Source organism: Hypanus sabinus, chromosome 24 (assembly GCF_030144855.1).
Source record: "Hypanus sabinus isolate sHypSab1 chromosome 24, sHypSab1.hap1, whole genome shotgun sequence".
NCBI classification, from domain to species: domain Eukaryota; kingdom Metazoa; phylum Chordata; class Chondrichthyes; order Myliobatiformes; family Dasyatidae; genus Hypanus; species Hypanus sabinus.
In genome coordinates, this window is record NC_082729.1 from 12324141 (window position 1) to 12339229 (window position 15089).

General features: G+C 42.1%; 1 protein-coding gene across 1 annotated transcript; it reads left to right on the top strand.

Annotated features, from left to right (window-relative positions):
* The first annotated feature begins 6844 nt into the window (after positions 1–6844).
* Positions 6845–14831, top strand: znf593 (zinc finger protein 593). The gene is made up of 4 exons (XM_059949281.1): positions 6845–6981; positions 11092–11305; positions 13076–13138; positions 14657–14831. Exons 2-4 carry the CDS (start codon positions 11106–11108, stop codon positions 14784–14786), a joined length of 393 nt encoding a protein of 130 aa, XP_059805264.1. The 5' UTR covers positions 6845–6981; positions 11092–11105; the 3' UTR covers positions 14787–14831.
* The last annotated feature ends 258 nt before the right edge of the window (positions 14832–15089 follow it).

The window sequence follows — 15089 nt, forward strand, 5'->3', positions numbered from 1 at the left end:
TATGGAATCAGTTCAGGAGGAGTTGAGAAACAGCAAAGGGCTGAGCACAGTTGGTGGGAGTTGTCTATAGGTTGGCAAAGAGCAGCAGTAATCAGTCAGAGTATATATCAGATAGTGGGGTACCAAAGGAGGTGTAAGGCACTCCCTCCCTTGGGCAAGGTGTAGCATCTGTTTAGCAACCTCCCCTCCCCTTGATCAGAATCCCATGAAGCCATATGAGCAGGTGGTGATGGGCATAGGAGCAGCTGGGGCATATCACAAGTCCTGGTCATGCAACCACTGATGCCAGACAGACAATCTATGAAGAGTATTGATATTGGCTAAAGACACTGTCCAGGAGAAAACAGTGAAGAAAAACTTGCCAAGAACAATCATGGTCAAAGACCATGATCGTCTACCTCATATGACACGGCATGTAATGAATACATCAGGAAATGAAAAGGCTCATGTAACAAACATATTAATGTTGAGAAATTTAATCTTTATATAGATTGGGCAAACGTAATCACCAGTAATCATGTGGATAATGAACCCATACAATGTATATCAGATAGTTCTCTTATTGGTATTTTGCAGAACCAGTGGCACGGTAGAGTAGTGATTAGCACAACGGTTTACAGTACAGGTGACGGGTTCAATTCCCGCTGCAGCCTGTAAGGAGTTTGTATGTTCTCCCCATGACTGTGTGAGTTTCCTCCAAGAACTCCGGTTTCCTCTCACAGTCCAAAAACATATCGGTTAATAGGTTAATTGGTCATTGTAAACTGTCCCGTGATTAGGCTAGTGTTAAATCGGGGTTTGCTGGGCAGTGCAGCTCGATGGGCCGTAAGCGCCTACAGCATGCTGTATCTCAATAACTAACAAATTTGATTGATAGATTAACAAACTGTACATTATGTACCACTTCATATCAATAGGCGATCACGGTCTTCGACCATGATTATTCTTGGTAAATCTTCTTCTGGGCATTTCCTTTCAAGATGGGTGACCTCAGCCATCATCAAATCTCTTCAGAGATTGTTTGCCTGGAATTGGTGGTCGCATGACCAGGACTTGAGATATGCATCAGCTACTCATACGACCATCCACCACTTCCTCTCATGGATTCATGTGGCCCTGGTCAGGGGGCTAAACAGATGGTACACCTTGCCCAAGGATGACCTGTAGGCCAGTGGAGGGAAGGGGTGCCTTACACCTCCTTTGGTACAGAAGTATCTCCTCCCTGACACTCAAACAAGAATAGGGATTGTTTTAACACTGCACAATGAGAAGTAGTTGATTAGGTTTGGAACTAATGGTCTTTAGAAGAGTGATCATAATAGTATAGTGACTTACATTAGAAAGTACCACAAACTAACTGCTGGAAGAACTCGGCCGGTCAAGCAGTATCTATGGAAGAAAACGGACAGTCTCTATTTCATGCCAAGACATTTCATCTGGACTTGATCCAAAACATCAGCTGTCCATTACCCTCCACAAATGCTACCTCCAGCATTTTGCTGATTGCTCAAGATTCCAGCAGCTGCAGTTTCTTGTGTCTTCATTTTAAATAAAATGATTTAGCACTAAGAGTCGACCTTGGCAAGCAATTAAAGCTCCCAGATTTCATCACATCATCATCCCTGAAGCCCGAGATGGTCATTCTGTCAGAAACCTCGAAGCAGGTGGTCAGAATCTGGTTTAATATCACTGGCATATGCCATGAAATTTGTCATGGTAGAACTGGCAGTTCCTCGTGAGACTGCATTGAAGTGGTAATTGAGCGTGAGAAAGCCAAAAACCAGGAGCTGGTAGAGCAGTGCCAGAGACAGTTGTGGAGATCTGAGTCTATGGATGTGGGGTGTAGAGGTTCTGCTGGCTGCTCACTGTGCAGAACACACTCTCTCCCCGGCAGAAGAGAGCCATCAAGCATGTCACAGAGGCTGCTGAGCGAGTCTCCAGATGGCTATGGATCGAGAGGTGTGACCCATGGATCAATGCTGCTGGGACACAAGCCAGAGCCTGATCAACACTGGCTGGGACTCCTGGGTGAGAGTGTGTGATGTTGAAAGACTCCATGCTCCAAAGACTACATTGCTGATGATATGCCCCAGTGCTTCCTAGGTTGTGCCTCAGCATCAGAACAGGCTGAAAGCAGAGTTCAAGTCCAAAGAAACAATTATAAATGTGTGTGCTGTTTCTTGGCTAAGAGAGACTGGAATATCACTTTTAAACATAACAGTAAACAAGCCACGACTAATGTCAAAGGAGTTAATACAAAGTTTACAGTAAATATATGCTTTAAGGTACAAAACAGGAAAAGTGGTCCAACTGTGCTGACAAGAACATATTAGATCACAGAAAAATGCTTATAGTATTTCACTCAAGGCATAAGAAATTTGGTGGTTGACGTTCTTGTTGTGTTCTGTTATTTTTTGTGTGTGGGGGAGGGGGGTTGCAGGACGATGTTCTTGTTGCGTTATGTGTGGGGAATTGAGATTGATGCTCTTGTTCTGTAATTTTTTTGTGTGGGGGGGTTGCAGGTCGATGTTCTTGTTGCGTTATGTGCGGGGGAGTGAGAGTTTGGGGGTTGACGTTCTTGTTGTGTTCTGTTATTTTTTTTGTGCTGGGTTCCGGGGGTGGGGGGGGGGGTTTGGAGGAGGGTTGATGATCATGTTGCCTTCTTTTCTGTTTTATGTTGCTCTTTGAATGACTTCCTTGTTTTTTTTTGTTTAATGGCTATCTGTAGAACACTGCATACATACTTTAATAAATATAATGATAATAATAATAAATGAACCTTTGAATCTTTGACTGGGAATATTTTAGATTCCAACAATGGAGGACCAAGAAATTGAGGAGGGAAGGGAAATTTGGATGGAACACTCACTTAATCAATTAAGTGGGAAACAATGTAAATCCTTCTGTAAATTTGCTAAAAGGGTGGTGGGGGGGGGGGAATACTTGCTAACGTTAACATTAAAGTCTCTCACAGATTAGAAAAAGGAATATTATTTTGTGGAATGAGGAAATGGCAGAAATATTAAATGAATGTTCAAAGTACATTTATTATCAAAGTATGTATCCTTTATACAATTTTGAGTTTCGTCTCCTTACAGGCAGTCACTAAACAAGGAAACCCAATAGAACCCATTTCGGTATCTTTACAAAGGAGACAGAGATAGATAACCTTTTGGAAAAATGTTCAGAGTGAATGAGGGACAATAAATGAGGAACACTACATTTTAAGAAATTAAAATCATAAGCACTGTAACTAGCAATCACTGAGCAGAACCGAGAGGTCACTACTCAAAATTAGAGTATAAAGGATTCATCATCATTGTGTTCAAATTACAAAGTATTGTAAACGTTTTTTTATCAAAGTACATATAGTTCACCATATACAACCCTGAGATACATTCTCCTGTAGGCATACTCAACAAATCTATAGACAAATCTATAGTAACTGTAACATGATCAATGAAAGATCAACCAGAGTGCAGAAGACAACAAACCGTGCAAATTTAAATATAAATAAACAGTAGAAAATAACAAAGAACATAAGATAATGAGATAAAGACTCCTTAAAGTAAGATTTATTCATTGTGGGAACATCTCAATGGATGGGCAAATGAGTGTAGTTAATCCCTTTTGTTCAAGAGCCTGATGGTTGTGGGGCAGTAACTACGTTGAACGATGTGGGCGATCATGGTCTTTGACCATGATTGTACTTGGAAAATTTTTCTACAGAAGTGGTTTGCCATTGCCGCCTTCTACACAACATCTTTACAAGACATGTGACCATAGCCAATATCAATACTCTTCAGAGATTGTCTGCCTGGTGTTAATGATCGCATAACCAAGACTTGTGCTACTGATTGGAGCATCCACCATCTGCTCCCATTGCTTCATGTGATTTTGATTGGTGGGGGTGGGAAGGTGCTAAGCAGTCGCCCAGGGTGACCTGTGGACTAGCAGAGGGAAAGAGCACCTTATGCCTGCTTTGGTAGAGATGTATCTCCATCCTGCCACCAATATAGAATTAGGGCATAGAGAATTTGTTAACCTATATATAAAAAAGGAATAAACTGGCAAATAGCATTTTATGGGAAAGATTAAGCAGATAGGATCCATCCACAGTTTCATGAATTGGAATAGAACTTCTTACCTTGTTTGACACAGTAAATACCAGCCGAAGTGAGGAATGCCTAAAGGAATCCGCTATTCACAGGACTGAGACAATAATTTCTTCACTCATAAGCTTGTGGAGGCTCAATTGTTGGGGACAAGCAGTCTTCAGATTACATAATTCTTCCATTCCTGAAAACCATCGATGAGCGTGGAACGAGCTACCAGCGCAGGTGGTGGATGTGATTTTGATTTCAATTACAAGAGAAGTTTGAATAGGTGCATGGATGGGAGGGGTATGGGTGGCCATGGGTGCAGGTCAATTGGAGTAACCAGATTTGGCAAGGACTAGATGGGCCAAAGGGCCTATTTCTTTGCTGTAGTTTTCTACGACTCTAAGCCAATTTCTCCACAAGTCAGAAACACCAATTTTCCATTGCTACCTATACTGTAATGATCACCACACAATGGCTACCATTCCTTCATTGCATAATTACCAATAACTAATTTAATAAATATAGCACCCAGACATCCAGTTAATGATTTTTTTTGAGCGGAGAAGATTTTGCATAAAGTCAGATGATTTGTAACCCAGGGAGCCTCATTACATTAAAGACAGAGAATTTTGAGACCATAACACATAGGAATGGAATTAGGCCATTTGGACCATCAAGTCTGCTCCGTCATTTCATCATGGCTGATCCATTTCCTTCTCAGCCCCAACTCCTTGCCTTCTCCCCATGTCCCTTCATGCCCTGAGGAATCAATAATCTATCAACCTCTGCCTTAATGACCCAATGACTTGGCCTCCACAGCTGCCACAGATTCACCACTCTCAGGCTAAATTTTGTTGTACCATTCATGGTTATTAGCCTGAGCTGAACCCCTGGAACCTGCAGGACTGGTGCAGGGCTCTCAGTCTGGTATCTACCCTTTGACCTGTTAGGCACAGGTTGACCCTACCAAGAGCCAAAGTGTAAAGCCCTGACTCCAGCCAACATAGCTCTCCAGGTCATTGAGGCACAGTCCTCTTGGAGTCTGTTCTAAATCGTTGGGTCGTCCCTTTATTCTGAGGCTTTGTCCTCTGACTCTTAGACTCCCCCATCATAGGAAACATACACTCCACATCCACTCTATTGTGGCCTTTCAATATTTGATAGACTTCAATGAGATCCTAGACACTAGAATAGTGTCTAGTGATGATAATAATAGAGATCCCCTTTCATTTTTCTGAATTCCAGTGAGTACAGTCCCAGAGCCATCAAACACTCCTCACATGATAACCCTTTCAACCCTGGAATTATTTTCATGAACCTCGTTTGAACCCTTTCCAGTGCTTGCACATCCTTTTCCAAGGGGCCCAAACCTGCTCACAATACTCCAAGTGGGGCCTCACTGGTGCCTTATAAAGTGTCAACATTACATCTTTGCTTTTATATTCTAGTCCTCTCAAAATTAATGCTAACACTGCATTTGCCTTCCTCACCTCAGACTCAATCTTTGGGTTAAGAAAATAAGGAATATGGTGAATGACGCAGACATAAAAATTCAGACATGATCATATCTGTTCTATTCATTAAGAGTGATTTCGCTCTTTTTTAAGTTGAAGTGAAGGGTTTGATAAGGAGATTCAAAGGTCACAACAGGATGAGGTTGGTGGAACTAAAAGTAGAAAAGTCATTGGATCAGGATAAAAACTGACATAGAGACTTAAAAGAATCCTGAGCACACATTAAGGCATCCAACTACACTCAGGGTAGTTCTGATAAAAGACAATCAATTTGAATATCAAGCCTGTTCTCTTTATCTCAACTGCAGTGAGTTTTAGTGCACAAACAAAAGTATTCAGTAATAGAACAGTTCCCTGTTTGATTTCTCACCCGAAAATTAGTATTTTCCAGCTGTGTTGTACTTCATCAGTTTCATTCTTAAGTGCAGCATCTCTGGAGTGAGAGTTAAAATATAAAGGCAGCTTTTTTTTGAATTTCATTACAAATTATTCCAAAAGTTTTGTGTAAAAGTACACTGAATGCACCAATAGTAATGCCTGGAGACTTCACAACTTGTCACTCTGAAAACACTCAACTGAGACTGCAGCCATGACTGAATCAAATACCCTACCCTCCGATGAGATTTTAACCTTATTATCTAGGGCAACTGGGGAGGAGCTGAAAATATAATTCAGCTTCAAACCTTTTATTTGTAAAGGTAGGGAGGGAATGTAAAACAAACAAGGGGAGTCTTTTGCAATGCAGGGTCTCCAGTTACACCAACAACTTCCGTGAAACTATTTTGTAAACATTTTTTTTGTTTTGGAGACGAAAGAGGCTTCAGATTGGAAAGAAGAAGAAGGGCCGGTCGGTCAGCCTCTGTGGAGGCAGAAGGGTGGTCGATAGCGCCCAAGAGATTCTGCCGAAGCTAGGATTGTTGGTGGAGGGGTGGGGAGGGACAAAGAGGCGTGAATGAATCCTGAGAGGGAAGGAGAGCCTACAGATGCTGGAAATCCAAGGCAAAACACACACAGATTGCTGGAGGGGCTCAGCAGGGCGGGCAGCATGTACGGAAAAGATTAAAGAGTCGACGTTTCGGGCCGGGACCCTTCATCAGGAGAGACTTGCTTTTGGTTTAGCTTGTACTTTAGCCCTCATAATTCGTCGTGCGTCAGGGACGAGCGACGCTCCTCCATCTTGGCTCCGGAACGGGCGCTCGCTCCCGCGTGACCCTGCCGGCGGAGCCGCGCGCGCGCGCTCGCTGACCCCGGAAGGAGACGCTTCTTCCTTCCTTTCCCTCCCGGCGTCGGTGCGTTGGCGCCGGTGTGGTCGTTGTCCCCTCCTCTCCGAGGCGTTCCGTCCCACGGCCGTGGCTGATCGGACGGTGAGTGCGAGGGGGGCAATTTATCAAATCAAATTAAAAAAAAAACAACTACCGGAGATACTCGGCGCGTCTGCGGTGTGGGTGGTAGGGAGGTGGTCAGTCGAAGCTTTGGGTCAAGAGCCTTTATCAGGACAGTCGGCCCGAACTAGCAGAGCGTCTGTCCGTTTCCCTCCACGGAGGCTGCCTGACTTGATTCGGTTCCTTCTGCATCTTGTGTGCGTTGCTGTCGAATCCCAGCCTCCTCAGTCGCTCTTGTGTCCGGTCAGGCAGCCTCTTGTGGAAAGAAATCCTTCTTCTGGTCCGAGAGAGGGGAGGTGGCCAGTGTATGGAGGTGAGGAGGAAGGGGGGAGCTGGAACAGCCTCAGAAACTGGGGGCGGAAGGCGACAGAGTGTTGCAGATGGTGGAATCTGATGGGGAAGTACGGTGGAGTGTGGCATCAAGGTAGGGAGAGGTTTGGGAAACCAAGTGGGTTCCTCTGCGTGGAACTTAGGCTTTGCCAAATGCCCTAATTGGCCATGATGGAGTGGGTGGCTGGGAGAGGTGTAGGAGTCGATAGCTTAGGTGGAGAGGCAGAGGGGGAACAATTTAACAAGTGTTCATGCTGTCCAGCCTCTGTCCCCATCTCCACTTGCTCCTTCTCCATCTACCTATCACCCCTCATTGCCTGGATCCACCTATCATTTCCTAACTCTTGCTCCATCCCTGTCCTCCACCTTTTATGCCCGCCATCTCCCCCTTACCATTCAGTCCTGACAAAGGGTCTCAGCCTGAACCATCGACTGTCCGTTTCCGTCATTAGCTGCTGCTGAGTTTCTCCACGTTTTGATAATTGCTCCAGATTCCCACATCTGCGGTTTCATGTGTCTCCAAAGACAACTGAACAACGGGAAGCTGCTCATTTCATTCTGAACTGCATCAATGCAACCGTGCATAAAGTGGGAGGGAGAATCGTTTCTGCCTTAACCGGCTTAATCCACTGCCCTGCTAAGGCCAGCAATGGACCATTTGCTAGCAGAGGATTCACACTTCTGGAGTTAAAGAATGTTTTTTGCTGATCTTATAACTTTCGTGTCTCTAGGACAGGGTCTCCACCCAAAAACATTGACCATTCTTGTCTCCTCAGATGTAGCGTGACCAGCTGAGTTCCTCCAGCTGTTTATCTTCTGCTCCATATTCCAGCAGCTGTAGTAATTTATCTCATCTGGACCACCACTTGTGCTTTGTCAGTGGTTTGATCTACTTTAAAGCCATTGACCAAAGATTTAAAGATTCATGATCAAAGTATGTGTGCAGTATACAAAACAGATTCTTCCCAAGATGGCCACAAAACAAAAACACCATTGAATCCATTTCAAACACCCAGTGAGCAAAAAAAAAGGAACAAGTTGTGCAAACAGCAAAAAAACTGAGTGGAAAACATACAGAATGTAAAACGTCAGACTGCAGAGTCCTTGAAACAGTCTGGGAATGTCACGTTTACCTCAGTTCAGGTCAGTTTTTCACTGCCTGCAGGGGATAGGCCAGTCGTCTCCGATCAAAATCGCACAAAATAGCAATCAAAAAGGAGTAAGCAGAAACCTATATAACATGCAGTCCTGACAAAGGGTCTCAGCCTGAAACGTCTACTACTTTTTTCCCATTGATGCTGCCTGGCCTGCTGAGTTCTTCCACCATTTAGTGTGTGTTGCTTGGATTTCCAGCCTCTGCAGACTTTGTTGTTTGTAACGTGATCAGCATTATCTGCAGAGTTTAATCCACAAACTGCATCGATTAAACCTTGCCCGAGACTCTGGCAGCAGTGAGCTAGAGGGAGAGAGAGATTGGTCAAGCATAGGCACCTTCCTCTGGCAGCAGTGAGAGAGAGAGGGAGATCGGACACTTGTTCGCCTTCTGCTCTCGTCCTCTTTGATTTCAATCTTGCTTAACACTTTAATCAGCAAGTAGGCGCGAAATACTGCAGTTATTAGAAAGACAAAAACAGAAAATGCTGGGAAATACTTTGCAGATTAGGCAGCATCTGTGAAAGAGAGGAAAAAAACCCTAAAGATAATCAGTTTGATGAGTATAGAAAAAGTTAAAAATAAAACATGCTTTTATGTTTCGAAGGGAGAAGGGTAGTGAAAACAAAATAACTGACACGAGGTTGGAGGCTGAGTGATGAGCTGGTGGTGGCTGAAAGGAAATGTTTAATGCTTGTTGAATCACTGCTAATTGGTCTGGAGGAGATAAATAGTGGGAAAGATGGAGAGATTTAAAAGATCTCTCTCGGAGGTTAGCAGGGTGGAAATACGTCTCTACCAAAGGAGGTGTAAGGTACTCCTTTCCTCTGCTAGCCTGCAGGTCACCCTTAGGCAAGATGTAGATCCTGCTTAGCCCCTGCCCTGATTCAGGGTCATGTGAAGCCATGTATGTATAATTATTACTTTTATAATTATGTTGTAAGAGCTGAATATGCGTGGACTCGTTTCAATTTTGTGTTTTTCGCTTGTTTTTTGTTCTTGTTTGCGTGATTTGTTTTTAGCACGTGTGCGGTTTGATGTTTTTCATTGAAAGGGCTTCATGGTGTTTCTTTGTTTCGTGGCTTGTATGTGAGGAAGATGAATCTCAGTGTTGTATACTGCACACATACTTAGATAATGTACAGTCGGCCCTCCTTATCCATGGATTCCACATGCGCGGATTCAACCAACCACGGATTGGGAAAACCCGGAAGTTCTCTCTGCAGCGCCCATTATTTGAGCACGTACAAACTATTTTTTCTTGTCATTATTCCCTAAACAATACAGTATAACAACTATTTAGCATTTACATTGTATTAGGTATTATAAGTAATCTAGAAATGACTTAAAGGTACAGGCCGTCCCCGGGTTGTGAACAAATTCCGTTCCTGAGTCCGTCTTTAAGTCGGATTTGAAGTTGAAACAGGTACATCCAGTATTATTTAGCGTCAGTCAAACGTTTTTCTTAGTATATAGTACATATTTTACCTTTTGTATGCATATAAAATACTTAAGAAACATACGTATTTCAATAATTAAACCACTGTGTTGCTTAGTAATAATTGTAGCTTTCATCGGGGCAGGGCCTTTCACATGCTCCATTAAAATTGTTCCAATCGTTGACCGACTCTAGCCTAACGCTTTTCCAATGACCGATGGTGTTTCACCTCTTTCTGATTGCTTTATTACTTCCACCTTACTTTCAATCATGATTGTGATTATTTTCATGAAACACAGTGGATTCAGAGCTGCACCGCCAGATCCTAATGTCCACCGCATTGAGCATGTTAAATAAAGTTCGGGGTTCCGCTGGGTCCTAAAGACCACCGCACTAAGCCAGATTAAATAAGGGACTTGAGCATCCACGAGTTTTGGTATCCGCGGGGGGGGTCTTGGAACCAATCCCCCGCGGATAAGGAGGGCCAGCTGTACTGCGAAACTTTGAAGAAAGGGAATCTTTGAATCAAGTTGAACACTTGGCATCTTTGACATTCTAAATAGGGAATTTTGCAAAGCCTAAATTCCATGCCAAGGAAATCTTTGGGGTTTACTGTTTACTTAATCAAGGAAAGTACCAGATATCTAAGTTTGAAATAACGTGAAAAGTGAGTAGCTCGGTTGGTTGATGGTTGGGTTGAGTTGTTCTCTGATCTTGGCAATCCAAGTTCGGAGAACTGCTCAACCCAACCAGATACCTAGGTTTGACTCAACTGGTCGCTCTTGAATCAATTAATTATTTAGTTTATTTTTATGACTACATTTACCTATGAAAATATATCCACGGTGAATTTTAAGATCTGACAGTTTTAGATCATTTTAAATATGATAAATTGAAAGGCAGAACAGATTCAAGGGGCCAGATTATTTACTGATCTTTTCCTTGTGTTATGAAATAATGTGATTATTTGCTATATACTACTTTGAAAATTAAGGATTCAGTTCTTAAATCTAGTTCAATAAGATGTCAAAGCAACTGGGGATCAAGATTCCGGCACACCATTGGCAATTGAAATTCAAACCTCAGAAACAAATTTTGAGGTTCGTATCAGAAGTAGTGGTGGAAATGGAATCCAGAACAAATGTTAAAGTTAAGTTTTTTTTTTGTTTCAGGATTGCTGGTGGAGATGACTCGGTCAAAGAGGATTGGCAATCATAACAGCGACAAAAAGAAAAATGTGTCAAAGCTGTGGAAGACGAAAAGGCGAACAAAAGATTTAGATCAGATCCATGATGATATGAAACCTGAAAATGCCAGCAAGTTACTGCACCAGGAAGTAGATTGTGACGTTACTGGAAATGCACAGTTTTATTGCTTGCATTGCGCGTAAGTAGCTGTCATTCGTGAACAATGTGTTCTCTATCGTGTACACCCGAGCAATGATGTATATTTGTGTCCTGCTGGAATGGTACTGTACTCATTTGCAATGGAAGGTCTGCTGTGGACAGTTCCATTCTGCTCAGGTCTGTGCTTAGAATTTTAACTGGTTTTACAAAAGACTGAGTTGTAACTCACCTGTAACTCGGTTACATGAAGTACGTTACATGGTCAGCACAACATTGTGGGCCGAAGGGCCTCTAATGTGCTCTAGATATCTATGTTCTATGAGCCTGCTTATAAGGACACTGATGATATGCCCTGGTAGTTTTTCTACAATTGTAAATCAAATATATCTACAACCTTTAACTTAAAAAGCCTTCTGACATTAAAATGTTGGGTGGCAGGGTGGAGATACGTCCTTCGCTTCACTAGCCTGCAATTTTCCTTTGGGCAAGGTGGAGCACCTATTTAGCACCCCCCCCCCCACCCCCACTGATCAGATTCACATGAAGCCATGTTCATATGAGCAGCTCGTGCATATCACAAGTCCTGGTTACGCGACCACTATCGGTAGGCAGACAATCTCTGAAGAGTATTGATAAAATCCGGGGTTGCCTGTCGTGTAAAGACACTGCTCAGAAGAAGTCAATGGCAAACCACTTCTGTAGAAAGATTTACCCAGAACAATCTCTTCTATGGGAAGACCTTAATTGTCCACGTCATTCAACACAGCGCACAACAAACGAAAAACTAATGACTGGCTTTAAGGTCAATTCCTCCGTAAATTGTTTTGATCTCAACAGTACAGAAAAGAAGCTGACAAAGCAAAACAACTAAGAACAGTGAAAAGGAAATAGTTTTTCTGAATCTACTACTAAATCTCATTTGTTCTGTGCGCAACTGGAAAATGGTGATGGGCGTTTATACACGAGTTTGATGTACTCAGTTGCCTGGCTAACTTTATATTGAGCTGTCAGCTTGCTGTCTCAGACAATGACTAGGGAGATGAGAGCAGAGGTGTGTTTGTTATAACGTAATGGCCAAAGGAGAAGTTTCCAAAGAGAAAATCGGCAAAAAATCTGGTGAATGCAATAAAATAATATTGTATCTCCATTTATTTTATGATCCTTACAGGAGTCAAGAATGGCATGGAGCCCTAATTCTAAGATTTCAGTTTATTCTAGAGTACAAATAAACATACAAACTCTAAGCAAGCTAAAGAAAGAGCTGGGAAACGATGTTAAGAGGGGAATTAATATTAACGGGTGTAAGACAATGGAATAAAAGATGGTGCTTCTGAAAATTCTATCACTCTTATAGATAAGATGAGGGAAATTCCTTGGATAAAGATGAATTAATTAATAGGCTACATAATTAAAACAATTACAAGATGTGGGTGATATGCTAATACTTCCCCATTGAAATATGAGAAAGGTGATAAACCCGAGAAAATCAGCAGAAGCTGGAATTCCAAAGCAACACATTCAAAATGCTGGAGGATCTCAGCAGGTCAGGCAGCATCTGTGGAAAAGAGTAGACAGTTGACGTTTTGGGCCGAGACCCTTCCCCAGGTCATAAGGTGATAAACCGTTAGTTTAACTGCTATATCGCTTTCTGCTAGTGAGTGTGAAAGGAACTTGAGTTTGTTAAAAAGTACAAATCTCATAAAAAGTATAATTTAAAAATAACAGTGGTTTTCAACAATATTATAAAAAAATTATGGACATCCACATGGGTTTAATCACTTCAGTAATTTTTCTTTTGTTCCATTTGCAGGCGATACTTTATTGACCAGAGGACTCTGAAAGAACATTTTAAAACAAAAGTTCACAAACGAAGGTAATTGTCTTTAAACACGGTCTTAGGCTCAGTAACGATGTAGGAAAATGAGTGGAAGAGAATGAGGCATTGAATAATAGAACCATACGGCCCACCTTGTCTAAGCTATTGGTGATCCTATTTATGTTAATCCTATTTGCCTGCATTAGGCCTGTATCCCTCTTTGCCTTTCTCATCCAAATATCTTCCTCACCAAAATGTAATTGTTACTGCCTCCACCACTTCCTCTGGCAGCTCGTTCTAGCTATTAACCACACTGTTACCCCTGCACGGTATGGCTCGGGGGGGGGGGGGAGGGGGGGTCATAGATTACCTGAATCTTTATGCCTCTTTAGGAGCCATATATCTATTTTCTGCCTGTCTGTATTGTACTTGTGTTGCTCATTATGGGTAATTTTTCATGTGGGTTGGGGGTGGTAGAAGTGAAGGGTATAGTTACGTGTTCACACTTTGTCTTCAGTTTTTATCTGGTTAGAGTTAGAGGCAGCTGGGAATGATATTTTTTGAATGATTCCCTTATCATTTAAATACGTTTGAGAAAACCTTGGCTTATGTAGATTTGAATACTCTTGGGCTGCTTATTTCATTATACCACTAGTTTAGTTTCATCAGTACAAGATAGTTTGTCTTTGCTGGTTACTCAGTAAGGGATAAGATGTACTTGGAACTTCTTTGTTTGTGGAGAGAGCATCATACAGTGTCAGCCCTCCTCCCCCTCCCCCCGTGTTTAGTTTCTGAGGGGGTTGGGTTTGCTTGAAAGTAACCATTACAGTCCCTTTTGACTGAATGTGAGGTTACAGATTAGTTTGGAGTATTTTGTACTGTTTGTCCACTTTCTCAAACCTACTTCAACTAGGCAACAAAAGTCAGCTCCACAACATCTGTGCAGTAATTATTTAGGTGAGCTTTGACCATGAATGTTTGAACTGAGGAAGGCTCCAAATTCAACCGCAATGTCACTATTTTGTGATGTCTGTTAAGATCGGTTTTATTTGTCACATGTACATTGAAATGTGTTTCCATCAAATCAAATCAGCGAGGATTATGCTGGGCAGCCTGCAAGTGTCACCATGCTTCTGACGCCAACATAACATGCCCACAACTCACTACCTTACCCCATAAGTGAAGGGAAACCGGAGCACCCGGAGGAAACTCAGGACGAGAACAACTCCTTACAGACAGTGGCAGGAATTGAACCCTGATCTTTCAGCTGGATTCCGTAAAGTGTTGCACTAATTTAATAATTGATTATTTAATTCCTAGCTTGTCTTCACTTTCCAAAGCGGGTATTGTTCTTAACAGAATAGAAACCCAACTTCACTTGCATCAGAGGATTTGTTGAGTAAACTGACTGAGTTATTGGGATAGTCTGCTTTGATTTAAAGTGTTAATTTTAGTGCCTCAGGTGCAACAAATAACATTCACTAGTTGAATAAAACAATGAAAAAAATATTGAGGATAATCAAAAATCAAAGACATTGAGTCTTCATCCCGTATTTTTGTATGCTTGTTTTCTAGGCTAAAGCAATTGAGTGAAGAGCCATATACCCAGGATGAAGCAGAACGAGCAGCAGGAATGGGCTCCTACATACCAGCAAAGAAAATCAAAGTCGAGACACAGGCTGTGGAGGAGGATATGAACATATAATAATTCACTGATTTAACCTTTCAATAAGATATGTTTTGAACTACTTCCAAAGACTAACTGGCTTTGATCTTGTTGATTTAGCTGACTTTTGTATTGTTAAAAATACAAGTTGAATTGTCATTCAGCCATACATGAATGCCCATGAACCCAGCCAAATGAAACAGCATTGCTCTGGGGCCAAGGTACAAAACAAAACCAACAGTCATATACAGCATATACAAAAGCAAGCACATATAAGATACCAGTAAACTAAAAAATATAGTTCAAGACCCTATGTCCATGGATGTTGCAGCAGTCTGCAGT

Bases quoted from the DNA above. Each gene is read 5' to 3' on its own strand.
- znf593 (XM_059949281.1), top strand. From the start codon at position 11,106: ATGACTCGGTCAAAGAGGATTGGCAATCATAACAGCGACAAAAAGAAA. The intron at 11,306-13,075 runs GTAAGTAGCTGT...TTCCATTTGCAG, and splicing joins TTTTATTGCTTGCATTGCGC to GCGATACTTTATTGACCAGA. The intron at 13,139-14,656 runs GTAATTGTCTTT...CTTGTTTTCTAG, and splicing joins ACAAAAGTTCACAAACGAAG to GCTAAAGCAATTGAGTGAAG.